This window comes from Limulus polyphemus, unplaced genomic scaffold (genome assembly GCF_000517525.1).
Source record: "Limulus polyphemus unplaced genomic scaffold, Limulus_polyphemus-2.1.2 Scaffold699, whole genome shotgun sequence".
NCBI lineage: Eukaryota > Metazoa > Arthropoda > Merostomata > Xiphosura > Limulidae > Limulus > Limulus polyphemus.
Genome location: NW_013666309.1, coordinates 246,531 through 263,639, shown reverse-complemented (window position 1 = coordinate 263,639; position 17,109 = coordinate 246,531). Strand labels below are relative to the sequence as shown.

At 35.7% G+C, this 17,109-nt stretch overlaps 2 protein-coding genes across 3 annotated transcripts in view; both read right to left on the bottom strand.

Moving 5' to 3' along the window:
* Positions 1-4,250: 4,250 nt before the first annotated feature.
* Positions 4,251-4,928, bottom strand: LOC111085891 (B-cell lymphoma/leukemia 11B-like). The gene has a single exon (XM_022386669.1). It carries the CDS (start codon positions 4,926-4,928, stop codon positions 4,251-4,253), a length of 678 nt encoding a protein of 225 aa, XP_022242377.1.
* A 387-nt stretch (positions 4,929-5,315) lies between these two features.
* The window catches only part of LOC106460054 (B-cell lymphoma/leukemia 11A-like), a 57,476-nt gene continuing 45,682 nt past the window's right edge, over positions 5,316-17,109 (bottom strand). Inside the window, exons 1-3 of one of the 2 annotated variants that reach the window (XM_022386674.1) lie at positions 13,401-13,454; positions 7,777-8,169; positions 5,316-6,672 (exon numbers count right to left, since the gene is read on the bottom strand). In XM_022386674.1, the coding sequence (XP_022242382.1) occupies positions 5,351-6,672; positions 7,777-8,169; positions 13,401-13,452 (1,767 nt within the window). In that variant the 5' untranslated portion in view covers positions 13,453-13,454 and the 3' untranslated portion in view covers positions 5,316-5,350. Of the gene's footprint in view, positions 6,673-7,776; positions 8,170-13,400; positions 13,455-17,109 lie in introns of those variants that run through there. The other variant, XM_022386672.1, reaches the window with a different exon arrangement.

Here is a 17,109-nt window from a genome sequence, read left to right as displayed (position 1 = left end):
CCTGTTGACTTCAGACTGATTTTGGGTTAGAGTTCTAGAGCCTCTACCAGTGCTCTATAGTTGTGTCTGTCGGCTGATGTCAACTCGTTGCCAGATATACAGCTTTCTGCTCCTCTGTCCATCCATTCATCTCTGCCAGTAACTCAAATTGTGCTCTATATGCTTCCCACGGTGCCTTCCCATCGAATTCCTGTGGCTTCCTTCGTACTGGATCACTCCTATTACTGACATTCATATCTGGGATGTGACTTCTAACGGGACTGAATATGTCTGCATTAGGGTATAGCTGCGGGCTCTGTAAGGGGCTTGCCATTGTCTGGGGCTGATTAAGTTGATGGTCAATGTATCCTCCTTGTGTAAAAGACAATAGATCGTCCTTTAACGTATCTAATTCGCTTTTAAATTTACTAATGTTTTCCATTTGTACCTCTTGCCATTGTTGTTGATTTTCCTGTAGTTGCTGCTGATTTTCTTCCTGTTTCCTTTCTTGTTCCAGTTGCCACTGCTGTAATCTTTCTTCTTGTTTCTTTTCTTTTCCCCTCCAACAACTGCTGTAATCTCTCTTGTTTATTTTGTTGTTCGAGAGAAGGAGTGGCGTGATACTAGTCACGTGATCTCGCTGACGCAACAGTATAATGGGATAGTGTCACAATTATAACACTGCCTCAACTAAAAGTGCAAAGCATTTTCATCGCCATTTTATATGCTAACCACTAGGCCACACCAAAACTGTCATTAAAGGCTAAGAACTAAGTACACAAAGAAACAGATATTAGTAGTTGCTAATATTTAAGAGTTATTTAATCACACGTGACTAGTCATTCACATTCTAGCATCGGGGAAGCAATAATTTCGAGCTTCCACCTGGACTACCATTGAATGACTGCTGACACATTCTTGAAGGCGTGCAGCACAAACATTCTCGAGGACAGAACAGATATTAATGCTGAGAGAATGACAAAGGAAAAAAGCAGTTAGACGAAAATGAATGTAGCGGCTTTCTCGACCACGTGTTTTGTAAAACCTGCACATATGCAGAATAAAGGATAAATTAATACTGTTCATATATCATATTCATTGTAACATTCACAATGTGTGTGTTGATATGCACATATCTTTTTGTGTTATAACAGTATTTATTCTGAATTTATCCATTATTCTGTACATGTGCAGGTTTTACAAAATACATGGTTTAGAAAGTCGCTACGTTCATTTCCGTCTAACTGCTTTGGGTTTAGGCTGGTTCGCGTAGAGGACCAAAACTATGCTTTAACACCTGCTGGAAGTAACATCAAGTACAATACGGGAAAGTTCCCAGCGTAGTACGTGCTGAAGTTAGAAGTTGCACTGGTGCAAGACGCGTTATGATTGACATGACTCGCTCACTTCCTAACTTCGTCAACGGTAGTGAATTTCGAGTAATGGTAAATTATACACGAATGTAAAACTTGTGTGCACGATGTAAAAGTGCTGGACAATTTAGCCTCTGTATATTGTGAAATGTTGTGTAATAGATGTGACGGTGTTGGTCAGGAATCAAACCCCTGTACCCCAGGTTGTAACAAATTGTGGTGAAGGACACTTGTTCCGCACTTGTAAAGTGAAAACGTTTGCGTCAGTCTGTCACAACGACGACAGTCTTAAAAATGTTGAAGAAGAAAATATTTGTGAAGGAAACCTTGACTCTATTTGTAAGGAAGTTGAAAACTAAATAACTGATTAAGTAGAAGCAGTTGACACTAGCACCAGCCAAGGTGACCACAAAACCGTGCGTATTCCTGTTGAAGTGACTACAATTACTGAGACATCCAGCTCAGATAAATGATGTCAATAAAGCAAATGCCTTTGAAGAAATGGTGGTAACTCAAGACCCAGATATTGTGGACAAATCAAACACTAATGACGATACACGTTTCGAGGACATGGAGAAACAACTAAACAATGAGGGTGAGGTAGTTACCACAAAACAACGAGAAATAAAATCTAGGTCACACAGTGTGACCTAGACTTATGATACTTTGACCTAAAGCTTTATGAGAGTAGAAACGATGGTGAAACGTTCAAACACCGGAAGTAATAATAATAAATCACGAATAAAATTAAATGTCATAAACGGTAAAAGGTGTAATCATTTTCTGCTTACTTTTATACATTACTCATTCAGTAGTCATTTAGATTATCTGTTTATCAATGACATTTCATTTTTGTACACTGAATACCCAGGGTTTCCTCAATGGGAGAAAAATAGGATTTTTGTTGTGGATTTCATGATTCGTCATAATGTATATCATATTCTACTACAAGAAAGCTATTTCTACCCGCTCGAACAAATTCATGTTTTCAGTAACATATTTAATGTTCGTTCCTTATACAGCTTATCTGGACCTCACGTTATAGACGCAGGTTTAATTATGAATCCACATTTTCCAGGAATCAATCATGACGTCGATGTTCACTGATTTAGGATACAATGGAACTATCACCGGTTTTGTGAATGTATATGCCCCAAGTACATTAAAGGAACGTGTTGTATTCTTTAAATATTCGAAACAGTACATATTTGACCCCTATGAAATCATTATGACCCGTGATTTAAATTGTGAGTCGTAGTGTGATGGTTTCTTGTAAATAAGTCACACAACATTTCGATTAGTCTAATCGGCACGCGGAATCGTTACGTAAGTGATCAGTACTCTGTATTGGCGAGTTCAATCATTTCTCAAACCAACGGTGGTCACAACCACTGGAAGCTAAATACTGCCTTTTTAGCGAATGACGATGTTTCTGTAGCCTTAAATGTTGACCTAGCAACTTTGTGTGAAAATTATAATTCCGATGTAGATTGGCGAGAGAATTTAAAACTTTAAATAATAAGTAAAGTCATCGTCCAATGTGGGAGGGAGGTAGAAGTTTTAATGTAGTGCAAACAACGTTAAAGTTCACAGTTAATTCAACAATATTAAAGTTTTCGTTAAAACTAAGTATTTTTAAATTTTATATGTCTATATCTGTGTTGCCTTTTAGGGTGCATTGTTAAGGGGCGAGAAGGATGGACTTTTACCTCTTCTCAGTACCATTATTTAGTGTCTAGTTATGCTGGTGCTCACAGCAAGCATTTGTTACAAAAAGTAGCTTTAAGGTAGTTAAGAGATATGACCGCGAAGTTATGTAGTTAGATATTAAATATCATCCTTGGAACAAGAGATATGAAATAATACTATACAAAAAATGTTTGCCAAGTTTAGTGAGGCGATCTTTATCAGTGGTCACGTTTGTGTTTGAATACAGAAATAGATGAGTAAGCAGTAAATCCCAGAGTTAGCCCGACAGCTTGAATTTCTCGTTGTTTGTTCGATTGGTTTTGAGGTCGAACATTCGTATTCGATTAAAGGATGAATGTAACTTATGTATAAACACATAATACTGTTCGTGATTCACAGTGAGATATTAGAACCATGATTCAATGGGACAAAGACTTATACGGTGTTGTTTGATCTATACTAAGAAACAATACAAAACTTGTTTATAATACCTGAAGTGTGTTCAAAGCCCAGGTAAGCTTGTTGCCAACCATACTAACTTCTCTTTAAATGTTTTATGCATATTCAAGAAAAGAAACTACAGGCCACAAAAATTGAGTGAACACAGGGGAACACAGCTCTCTGTGATATCTATATGTTCCATCTATCGTGACGGTTTAAGCTATTTTTTTAGTTACCTATCTTGCAACCAGTGGGTTGATTAACCCTGATCTTTTAGTATACTTCTAACCAACACAGTGTTCACGCTTATTAAAATATTGAAGAAACAAACACGGTTTCAATACATAAAAAAGTGATGAAGGTTTTTGTCTAGTCTAAATCCTTCCTATTTTTTAACTTAAAAATCATAACAGCAGCTATCCTCATCAGGACGTTCTTTATTTACCGTTCGTTTTTTCTTAATACAAATGTGATTGAACGTTTTATATTACATAACACAAGGAAACATATGTACATATTTCCTGGGTTAACAGTTCTTTATAATAAAAAATATATCTTAGAGAAGAGCAAAATATATATATACTATAAAATTCAACAATCAATTTTTTATCTGCTAACACGATGTAAAACATCGAATCACAAAGAAGTATATAAAACCTGTTAGACTTAAAGCACATTTAAATAGTCATGTATATATCTGACTACTTTTTATTCAAAACAATGTACAAACACCAGTAATTATGATACTCAACTAAACGTTTTAAAATTTTAAGACGTTTCTCTCGAGTCCGAATCCTTAACAGGTGACTTGGTAGTTAAACTTAACTGTTTGCTCATTTTGCTAGTTAAGAAATCTTTATGCTTGTTTACTAACTCCGAGTCATGATCTATTACACACTTTTTCATGTGTTTCTCCAATGTACTTGTCACTGAAAAAGGCATTTCGCATATAGGGCAACGATACACATTTCTGCCAAACCAACTGTGAGTCTTCATATGACGGGTTAACTTGGAACTCTGAGCACATGCATAACTACAGATTCCACATTTATATGGTTTTTCACCCGTGTGGGACCGCCTGTGTACTGTTAGATTGCCAACGTTCTTAAATATTTTTCCGCAGAATTCACAGGTACTGATCCGCTGTTGTTCTTTCTGATTTAGAGTTGTCATTGTAGTAGGTGTGCTGGTTCCAGGGAAGGAACTAGACGAGCTGTTCAACCTATCAGTGGTGATAACCATTAAGGCACTTTCACCGACTGACATTTGGTCACTAGTGGACTCATCTCCTTCACACTCGTAATCTTGAGGATATGGCAACCACAAGCCTGCATAGAGACTATTCCTTTCATTTTGATGGTCGCCAAGATAAAGTTCAGAATGTTTGCTAGAGTCCATAGCTCTGTGAAAACTGTTTCCAAAGTATACTGGTGGTTGGCCAATCATTTCATTATGTTTTGGATACTCAAAGAGGTGTAATCCATTTTTAGGCAATGTGTCTGAATTTTGAGTGGAAAATTCGTTAAAAGCTTTGGAGGGTGCCACATCATCTTTCGTTTGAGCATTTGCAGAATTTTTTAATGCCAAGGTTTGTTTATAAGCCTCGTGATATTGACGAATTTGGCCTAGTTCAATTTTCTCTAAGATCTCCCACAAAAATGACTTTCTTGGTAGATGTGATTGTTCAAAACTTTCTGTTACTTCTAGCTGACATGGAGGTTCTAAGGTTTCACTAGGTGAAGTTTTGTCTAATGTCTCACTAGTAAAGTTTTTTCTAATGTTTCACTAGGTGAAATTTTTTCTAATGTTTCACTAGTTGAAGTTTTTTCTAATGTTTCACTCAGTGAAGTTTTTTCTGATGAAAAACTTCACTCAATAAAAGTTGAGATATTTTCAGGAACATGTTTTTCAAACTTTTCCTCTGCTTTTTCTTCCAGGTCACCTTCCTCTCTCTCCAGTTTGATCTTTCCTTCATTATTCTGGTTAGCATCAGGAGTAGACCTTTCTGAATGAACACTTAATACCTCTGATTCTGTTCCATGTTGTTGATGTATTTTTAAATGCCGTTTTAGATTACTGTCTTGTGAATAGGCCTGGTTACAAATGTGACACTTGTAGATATTTTCATAGGTATGTAATTTGAGATGAGCCATTAGGCCTTCATGAAACTTAAAAGATCTTCCACAAAACTCACATAAATGAAACACAGTTGATTCTGGCTGGTTATTTTCTTTTTGGTTTGGTGTAGTAGCCATGGCATTTCCCAGATGAAGCGTTACTGACTGACTAGTAGAGGTAGAGTCCAGTTGTTGAAAAAATAAGTTTGTTGGTTTAACTGGGGGTGTACTGGTAGTACACATAGCTCCTGCCAATTGACGCAGTCTCTTTGAATAAAAGTCATTTTGATGATCCAGACCAAGCCCTATAGAAGCCCCTCCAGAACGATCAGAGTAACTTTTACCAAGGGTACTATGTGCAAGTGGCAAGCCAAAGGTTAAAGTGTTGTTCGAGTTTAGCCTTTGATAAGTATCTCCACGAATATTCAGCTTGGATCCTTGACTAGACAGATGAGGAGAAATTTTTCTGTTAAGTGAACTGTGCAGCTGATTTTTACCAAAGGGAAATTGCAGTAGCTGCAGAGTTGGGTAAATTGTCTTGCCTCCACCAGATACCGAGTTTTGTTTAATTAAAGTACTGGACATTAGATTTGTGGCAGCCTGTTTTAGACCTATAGAACCAACTTGAGAGTGACAAGAGTGACTTTTATTAAAGGTATAACTTGAGAGAGGCAAGCCAAGATTTGAGGTGCTGTTTGGGTTCGGCTTTTGGTAAGTATCCTCAGTAATATCCAGCCTGGTTCCTTGACTACATGAATGAAGGGAATAGTTACTGCTAAGTGAAACTTTTGGTTCTTGTTCACCAAGGGGAATACTCAGCACTTGCATAACTGGGTGAATCAACCTGTCTTCCCCAGATACCAAGTTTTCTTCAGGTAAAGTACTGGAAGTGAGAGATGTGTCAGTCTGTTCTAGACAGAAGGAGATCGATTTAACATTATCTAGATTACTTTCCTTGATGCTGTCTGTGTCCAAATAAATCTTCATATCATGAATGTGCTGCACATGCTGTAACAGAATCCAGGCTGAAGCAAAAGACTGCATACAGGTGGAACAGATATAGCTGCTTGGTTCTGAAGAAGAAGAAAAAATGATTTTTTCCAGTTTTGAAATGATTTACGTTTTAAAAAAAATTACATTTTTTAAACAGCCAATATTTTTAGAGCTATTTTCTTAACAAAGGTTATAACTTAAACCAGAAAGTTTTGCATAAAAAATCATCCTAAAGCAACAATGTAAAATATTAAATATGTAAGTGTCATCTCATAATAATAAGGCAGTCTTTTAATAATGAGGTAGTCCTTTAATTATTAAAATGCCATCATAAAACGAAGAAGTAATATCCAAAATATTAAAATTTCACCTCAAAACAACAAGGTAAGAGACTCCTTTATCCAAATCATAAAACGCTTAGACAAGAATATACTGAAAATAACAAGAATATACTAAGTATACTAAATCATCAAACTGAACATTTTATGGGGATGCACCATGCCTGAATTGTTAAACTAATGGGATGCAAAAAATCTGAATACAATTATTTTGGAAAGGTCTGTAAATATTATAAAACGATTCGTGTATTGATTATGCGAGATTTTATATAATTTACTTAATAAGGACTGAAGTTCTCTGAGCACGTGCCTGCCATGCTGTAATTGCTCCTTTGCAAAAACTGACGTACTGCTAATTTGGTAAATCTTATTTAAAAATGGATTTTGACTGATGCCATCATTTCAAAATCTCTAGTTTGAAGTACAAAAGCAACACAAATCGATGAATATATCTAATCAGGTATACCTTTTGTTATAGTTGTATGAGGGAGTGTCTTACTGTATAGTGCAGTATTTGAGTTACATGGTACCAGTTGGCTTTACCTTCAGTTCATCTAACTATTCACCCATCTATTTACATACATTAGCAAATGTTAAGAAATACTGATAAAGGGCGAAGAAGAAAATATATTTGTTTAAAATTGTTAAATAATAATGTATATCTTTTGCTTGATTATTATTTCATACAACAATATTTTAAAGAGAAACTAAAATGTTCATTCCTCATACATATTCGAATTTCAAATCTGGAGCTAGGAGAAAAAAACACACATATACATTCAGTAATATTTTTGAAGATACAAAAATCGATTTTACATTGTAGACAAACAGACTAGTGTTACCTACCTTTGGGTTCTTTTTCACCGTCTTTCCTTATTTTGATGGATTCCTCTGGACATAACGCATCCATAGAATGCACCCGTTTTCTTACTTTCATTTGACATGGTGACGAGTCTATTGATCGTTCTTCTTCAAAATGAAGTCCTTCAGAAGAAGTCGAGAAAGACCTAACTGTGTCATCCAGCTTGTAGGAAAGAGGCGTACTTCTGTTTCCAACCCATCTAGGTCTTCCAGTCGGCAAAATATATGTGTCGTCATCGTTGCCTTCGTCGAATGGCAAACAATTTTCCTTATTACAATTTTCAACTTTGTGTTGGATAAATTCCAAAATGTCGGACAAGGCAAAATGCTTTTGACAAACACCGCACACTAAGGTGTCTTGAAGAAGTTCTGTATCAGCTGACAAAGAGAAAGAAAATGTCAGGACATCACATACACGTACTCTACATAAGATGCAGTATTTTTAGATTCAATTTCAGCTTCGTAATGGTTCTAGCCCAATACATCAACCACGTAATTCTCAAGTCAATTTCTTTCAAAATGATGGACTATATTACTAAAAAAAGGAACAAAGGAGGATAATACTAAAACATTTTGAAAAATCAATGTGAAGGTCTCATGGCCACTGTTTGAACCATATTTACCGTTTTCATTAATCAGAACCTAAGAGTAAAGATGAACGTACTTTTTATTGTAGAATTCCTTTTACTCCAAAGGTATCACATTCAAATAGATATACTTTGAAAAAATTGCTTAAACATTTTAAATTAATTTGTCTTTACAATTTGTGTTTATTTTTATTTGACAGAAAATTAGGGCAATTCATATTAAAGAAATACCAAGACTGTGATACTCCTGGTTCAGTGTATCAATGGCCTGGCATGGCCAGGTGGTTAAGGCACTCGACTCGCAATCTGAGGGTCGCGGGTTCGAATCCCCGTCACACCAAAATATGCTCGCCGTTTCAGCCGTGGGGGCGTTATATTGTTACGGTCAATCCCACTATTCGTTGATAAAAGAGTAGCCCAAGAGTTGGCGGTGGGTGGTGATGACTAGCTGCCTTCCCTCTAGTCTTGCACTACAAAATTAGGAACAGCTTTGCGCGAATTTCAAAAACAAACAAACGGTCGCAATAAATTACTAGACATACAGATGCTGTTTCTTTTCATGTCTATCTTGGTTGGTTGAAGTTAAGCACGAAGCTACACAATGGGCTGTCTGTGCACTGCCCACCACGGGTATCGAAATCCGTTTTCTAGCGTTGTAAGTCCACAGACACATTGCTGTGCTACTGGGGGGGTCTAACTGGGAATCTGTCAGTCGTAAGAGATTGCTAAACATTCACGTCCTGCTTCTGTTCCTATGTGATGACAAATAAACTGAAGAGCGTCACAAATAGCCTGCTACTGACCATTTGGCTCAACTGCCGTATTTGACCTTGAGGTAATACTTTTCACGCTTTTCCATGTGGTTATCAGAAGCTATTTTTCATAAAGGAAAAGAACATTCTCACTGAAGCTCGGAAACCCAACGGCTAGTAAATGTAGTTTGCTTGTAAAATCTGACAGCAAACTGAGACGATCAATACAATGAATAATTTTCCTATTTGTAGCTTATTCAATACGTAAAACAGACAGTTCTTGTGCAAAAATTTTTAAATACAACTAATCAAACGAGACATCAATGTTTTTTTACTTGCACAATAATTTATTTGTAAAGTTTAAAAAGATATAAGTTAATAAACTTTATAAACTCTACATGTTTAAGTTGAAATAATTCCACCATCTTCAGGAGAATAAACCACGAAGTATACATGAAGTTTCTGAGAAACCGAAGTACGTGTATAAATATGCTAATTATGGCATGTAGTACCTGTTTGAATAGGCTGACTTCCTCGAAATCTTTATGAAAACACACACATGCTAGCTTGAGACTTACAAACAAAGGCTGCAGTATATAATCTTTACTTGTAAAAAAAGGATTATCACGCTTATGATTTTGAGACATCCAGTCAACACAGAAGTGCAGAAATTACAAAAAATTAGACAGAAAATACGTGAATATACCAAAATAAAGACATATTCTACACTAATTGAGTGAAGGTAATAGCTGTTCCAGCTATAATATGGATATAACTGTCTTATTTAAATAACTAACCAAAGGAAAGGCATTCACATTTATGACTGGCCACAGCTGAAAGTGAGGAGACTGGTAAGCGGCTTTAAGTCCCTTATTTGAGGATCTTCGATCCACAGCCCAACAACAACATATTCACTAGGCCATGTTTAAAGAGAAATTACTTTTATTAATTGTTTTGTTCTTTTGACTATTTAGTCATTATTTAGTTTGCGTAAGGCGGAATTTCTTAAGAAGTCGCCTGCTCTATTTTGATTCTTTTGGCATCTAACTTTATTTACGAAGCAGAATTGTTGTTACTTTATTAGCGGCCATCATTACTGGATATTGAGTGCTTTTGTTAAGTATAAGCTACAACTAAGAGAATGCCACTCTCAAGAAGTTAACGAGAAAGTGTGATTATTTTGGTGATATTATAGTGGGTATATACAAATTATAGGAGTATTGTAAACACGAATATATTTGTTCCATCTGAACTCCTATTGCTGTTGTCTATGTTGTAATAACAAGTTGTTTGGCTAACTGGGACTAGGGAAGTCTAAATATGAATATAAGAAATCTGGATTCGTGTTTTACAAATCCTTGACATGACACTTTTCCACTTATGAAGTATTATAATACACATAAAATGGACAAACATCCAGTAGATGATCTTAAATAAATAATAAGTTGTGTTAACTTTTACAGTATAAAGAAAAAGCAGAGAACTTCAATCGACGTGAGAACTGTTAAGCATAGATAATTGAAATTGTGACACATTTTAATAATCCACCACACTTGCAAAAACAATAGGGAAAACTCAACATCCATACGAAATGGGCCCAGAAGCAATAAAGAAGTATAAACACGCACACAAGTAGATAGAGTATCAATAAGAAAATACACCCACACAAATAGATGCAGAATTAACTAGAAGGGCACTCAGAGAGCTACCTCCGACAAGCAACACTGATCATATTCGGCAGGACAATGAGGAATAATATTCTACATAGATCTACCAAAATTCATCAAAATCCAATGATTTTTGACTGAGTTATAGAGAAAAATATTGTGAAAAATCGGTCCCTATGTTAACAGATAGAGATTTTTTTACCTTGCTGTGATGTTGACCCTCCAAAAACTAATTACTTCTAAGTTGGGTCATAGTACAAATGTATACCAACTTTCGCCCAAATTCATACAGCCGTCTTCGAGAAAGCTTGCTGACAAACACACAAATAAACACACTCACATAGGGGTGGAAACATAACCTCTGTCCACCTTCGATGGCGGAGGTATTGGCAAATACATACCCTCATATATAATATATATATATAGAAACAATAATAAAATACAAACACAAATAAAACGTGACGTTAAATATGTATGTAAAGCCGATTTGTCATTCTATAAACATCAGCAAATATGACTATAGTTGTGGTATATTCAGGTCAAACTGTTTTTATTTAAAAGTGCCAGGATAGATCCACAGAAGAATAACAAAGGTTCGGTCAAGATATTTATTACAAAAATAATACCGAATCTCCGAATAACTAAGTCGTGAAAATAAAACAGAGACTGTACACAAAGCAAAATACCAAATTAACATGTTTTATAATTATAGCCTTAAACATAAACGCAAGGTATTTGCTTTGGACTATTTACTTTTCAAGATCTTGTACCAGAGTATTCAAATCGAACATTCCTTATTTCTCAAGAAACATCACATTATTACAGTGAAGCATATTAATTACTAATGGTCTGTTTGTTTCTAATGCACTGTGTTGTCTTATTGCCCTAACACTTTTAAGAAGTTTTGTTTTCACGCAGATGTTAGTAGAGGTTAATGGTAATGAATGTTCTATTCAGCTGTGCGTTTGTCATACTTATTATCTTACTTAAGGTAATAGTTTCTTGTAACCGTGTGGTATTAATTTATACAGGTTTTTGACAAATAAACTATCAGTAATCCGCAATAAACAGACGATTCACAAAGTGTTTTGCAATAAAATAAATAAAACACGAACAGCAAGGAGATTCACATATTTGTGTGAAAAAATAAATAAAAGCTCTACTTTAAAATTAGATAGATCCGCTGGATAAACGGAGATTCGATCAAGATATTGATTATGGAGTACAACTACACCACTTACTGACTGATTCGATGTTTATTGAAATAAAGACACTGGACATGAAGTATATAACAAAATGCTCAACATTTATTATCACAATGACACACAAATACAGTGTGTGAACTTGTTGTTTACTTACACTGAACGATTGCTTTTACTGGCTCTTCTCTTCCGACCATTCAAACTGAAATCATGATTCCAGGATATGTTAACACTTGTATGGGTTTATATATTTTTATTTATTATGTTTTATACAGTCTCAACTTGCTCTTCACAAATATCTATGTACGTATGTCTGAAATCGGTCAAACGTTGCACGCAGAGCTCTAGAGCACATCCCAGGTGGTATTGATTGTATGACTTCTGTAATTCTTTCCCGGAGATTATGTACGTCCTGTGGCTTTGTGGCATACACACGTTCTTTAACCATACGCCACACCGTCCCACCAAACATGCTCGCCCTTTCAGTCGTGGGGGCGTTATAAACTGACGGTCAATCCCGCTATTCGTTGGTAAAAGAGTAGCCCAAGAGTTTGGTGATGAGTGGTAATGACTAGCTGCCTTCCCTCTAGTCTTACACTGCTAAATTAGGAACGGCTAGCGCAAACAGCCCTTGTGTAGCTTTGCGCGAAATTCAAAACAAACAAACAAACCATACCCCACAGCCAAAAATCACACGGTGATAAATCTGGTGAAGGGGCAGGCTATCTCAGAGGACCACCTCTTCCAATGCTGGGAAAAATCCTGTCCAGATAGTCAGGAACAGAAAATCCCATATAAGTGTAAACATTTTTGTAATCACCCTATATTAGACTATTTAAATGCCAAGTCTCTAAGTTCACAAGAAACTTCGAATTTTCCCAGAGAGACATGCACTACTTATATAACTGGTCATTTTCAATTCAACATCACTTGAACAATACTGAAGGACATTTATGTTGACATCTTTACACAAAGGGTTTATTAAGCAATGTTCTCTCTGTGCGGTACAGGTATTATCTACTTTCAAGAACAACACAGGAACAAGATCAACATATACAGAACAAAGAATAAATACTATAATCTTACATGAAGTTTGGTTTAGTTTGGCGTGTTTTGAATATCGCGCAAAGCTACATGAGGGCTATCTGCACTAGCAGTCCCTTATTTAGCAATGAAAGACTAGATGAAAACAAAGTAATCAAGCAATTCATTACGTTTAAAACTAATTAACGCTCAAAATTTATACGAAGAAACAAATACTGTGAACTTAGACAGAAATTAAAAGAAAAATGTTAAAGAACGTAACCTTCAACTCTTAGATACAACAGCCTCACACACGACTAAGCCGAATGGTAAAATGTTCACCATTTCTGTTCATAAATTAAAACTCAGAATTCTTACTTAAATCCTTTAAAGAAGAAATCTTTGATCCTTGTCCATCCTTTCTGTACATATTGCAATCTGTTGAATGTTGCACTTAAAGTGTTCAATATAAGCAGGACGAATTTTTTATTTTAATTTTGTGTTGAAGCATGAATAATTTCTCTTCTTAAATACTATCTATTACAAGTCGAGTTCTCTTTTTTGAATTTTGTTGTGAACACTGACGTAGTCACTTCTGACAGATTTGCTATTGCAAGTTTAGTTTCTTATGTTCATTTCGCCTTGAACACCGACGTAGTCGCTTCTGGCAGATTTCCTATCGCAAGTTTAGTCTCTTTTTTAATTTTATTGGGAAGACTGTCTCTTCTGAAAAATATCTTATAATTATGAAAGACTATAGTCTCTTACGTTGAATTATTTGCAAACAACAACAAACTAAGTCACTTCTGATAGAATTCCTGTTACAATTACAAGAGACTAGTCCCCTGTTAATTTTGTATAAAGCCTGATTACATTTCTCTTCCAATAGATCTCCTGCTTCAATTATAATGACTGAGACAGGAAAGTTCCAAGCAACTACTTAAGATTTTCGACACACATATATTATTAGCCCACCCCTTATTTTTTCCGAACTGAGTGAACTTAATGTTTAAATCCTGCAAACAGGGCTTCTACCACGTGTCTTTATCCTCTTCATTTTCATACTTTGACATAATTTACGATTCACTAGAAATATAACCACAGCATCTGGACTGGTATGATAACTTTTTATGGCACAGTTTAACCTTCCAAGACCCAAACAGGTGTGATAAAATATATGATTATTAAACGCACACGCCACTGCTGGTTTATTTGTTTCTTGGAAGTAGTTTTTGTATAGTTTGAAAGTGTTTCATAGCTCGGTACAGGGTCAGTTCAATAACAATGTACAGATTTTACTTGTTTGAACCAATTGGACCAAAACTGACAGGTAATCTTAGTTGAGTGTCTATAAATTTAAAATTCCATAAAAATGTTTAGTTAAAATAGTAAAATATATAACTGCTACACCTAATTTTTGAGAATTCTACTAAAAATACTGTTTTTAGGAAAACATTAATTTAAATGGAATTCATGAATGTATTTAGGCAAATAAATGTTTGGCTTTCGATGAAATTTCTCATCATTCTTGACTTTTACATTACATTTCTGTACCCAGTATGCATTACACTTATGCAGCAACGTTGTTCACAAGTTTATTTACATAGGTCATTATGAGTTAAAAAGTATGATGGACAATCATACTTGATACCCATCCACTTGGATTAGCCGCTACTGTGTATCAATCTGGGCAATGATTACTCACAACGATTACTTTCAACACCAGGGAGTCAACCTACAACAACAGGGCGTGAAGCAGTTCAGCCATTAACATTTTTTACGACTCGCACTGGTATAGTTAAATGGCGATGTTCCAAGAATTGATGACAGTTCTCCGCCTGAAACACTAGAACTGTGAACATAAGATCGCATAAACCTGGAGTAATATTCTATTCTATGCCTAATCTAGATTTTTTTAACTACTCGTTCTAGATTGCAATCACAAATTTTACGATCGATCTTAAGATCAGTTCAATCGTAACCTTGAATTGTACTACTATATTTTCATTGTCATACAAGAGGTTGTTCTAACGCCTAAGCCCCACGGCAAATCGAAGTCTATGAGTAATCTTTGATTACTCTGACTCCTGTTTAGAAATTATTGGTGGCATTGTTTGGTGGACGAGGGTTAGGAAGAGAACAATTAATCAGGTATAGATCTAACCCTTCTAAAGAGCTGGAAGAAACACAATTTTTGTGTTAGATTGTGTAGATGAAGAACTTACACGAACATATTAAAGAAATAATGATCTGCCTGCTGCTTTAAGATGTTTTTGCTGCAGGAAGCTTTCAGGTTGTTGATGGTGACACCATTGTGTTAAGCCAACTCCAAATAAATAGGATAGTGACACAGTTCACAAAAACATTGAGTAAAAAGCCGACTATGTTTTTAGCCTTCCTCGAACTGGTGATGATCAAACATTCATTTCTCATACATCCCTATTCGATCTAACGGTACTACAGATGATGGCTGTATAAAACACATTTCCCACTGTCAATATACAGTTTGTGTGCAGCTTGGCTCTGAAAATAATGAATACCATTCACATCAATGCATGTATGCCAGCATAGAACACACGTTGGTTTTGCAATGATCAACAGTCTATTTGGACATGCTTTAGCAGAGGGTTTCTTGGTTAACCGTTAAGTATATATTTATCACGTTCTATCAAAGTTACCTTAACAGATTAATACTCCTATCAAATGTTTATATTTCCAAAAGGTTCTTCTAATGTTTGTTCAGCTCTGGTATTTATAACAGTATATAATAATGTGTGCCAATATCGTTAAAGTTACTCCCAATACTGTATATATTTCATAGGTGACGCAGCAAAGGCCATGGATTATGACCCTTCTAGACAATCCCACTACTCATGCAGTAAAGAAGATATAATGTTTGGCCGTTTAATAGTTGAAAGACGTTTAGGAATACTGAAATCAAGATTCAGATATTTCGGTAAATCTAATCTATAATCCTAAGAAAGTGATACAATTCTGGTTTTCTGCATCTTACACAACATATGTATGTACCAAGTCTGGGCTTTCACTATCAGAACATTTACTGTTGAACCTTGGAGACAGCGAATAATTACACCCAGAACGATGTCAACAGATGAGAAGAAATTACACAGCAGATCCAAAGCTTGAACTCAACTTACACGTGATTTTTTGCATAGCTTATGTAATATTACGAGAGCCGTGTCAAACTGATTTATTGTAACATTTAAAAATGCTAGTTTAGTTGTTACATTCAGTGTTCACAGTAAGTTCGTTGTATTACTATGCATAATATTTCGTCCATTTTAGCCACCCTCAAAAAATGTCCAAAGTGCCTTCGGGCACTCCACTCGCAATCTACGGGTCGCTGGTTTGAATCCCCGTTCCACCAAACATGCTCGCCCTTTCAGCCAAGGGGGCGTTATAATGTGACGGTCAGTCCCACTTTTCGTTGGTAAAAAGAGTAGCCCAAGAGTTGGCGGTGGGTGGTGATGACTAGCTGCCTTCTCTCTACTCTTTCACTGCTAAGTTTGGGACGGCTAGCGCAGACAGCCTCGTGTAGCTTTGCGTGAAATTCAAAACAAACCAAACTAAGTAGCTCATAAAAGCTCAAATGTTATTGTGTTAGTGTTAGGCCTATTTCAGTTTGACATTTTGTAAAATAAGTTGTACACTTATGACTGCTGTACCTTGTCTAGGTGTTGCGTTATTATAATTAACAATTCAAATCCTAGAGTTAAATATGGTTGTTGTAATGACACAGCTTGAATAAATAGGGCTGGATTAGGGACTTGGAGACCTGGGGCAAATTTTGTAAGGGTGGACCCTCAGAATTGAACTTTATAAATAAGTCAAATACAGCTTAATATTATTGACTAACTACAGTATGAGAAATATACAAACCAAGCAGTGGGTAGATAATATACAAAATACCAATGTATCAGGTCATCCCATAAGTTCTGTCCGGATTTTAAATAAAGAAAACGAGTGATAAAATCTTACATTTTATTGAAATTTAATTATCAATGTAGTTTCCATGATTATCTATGACTTCTTTCCATCTACTTACAAGCTTTTTAATCACACTACT

What these genes read in the sequence shown, in the direction of transcription:
- LOC111085891 (XM_022386669.1), bottom strand. Translation starts at nt 4,928, where the DNA reads ATGATTGGCCAACCACCAGTATACTTTGGAAACAGTTTTCACAGAGCT.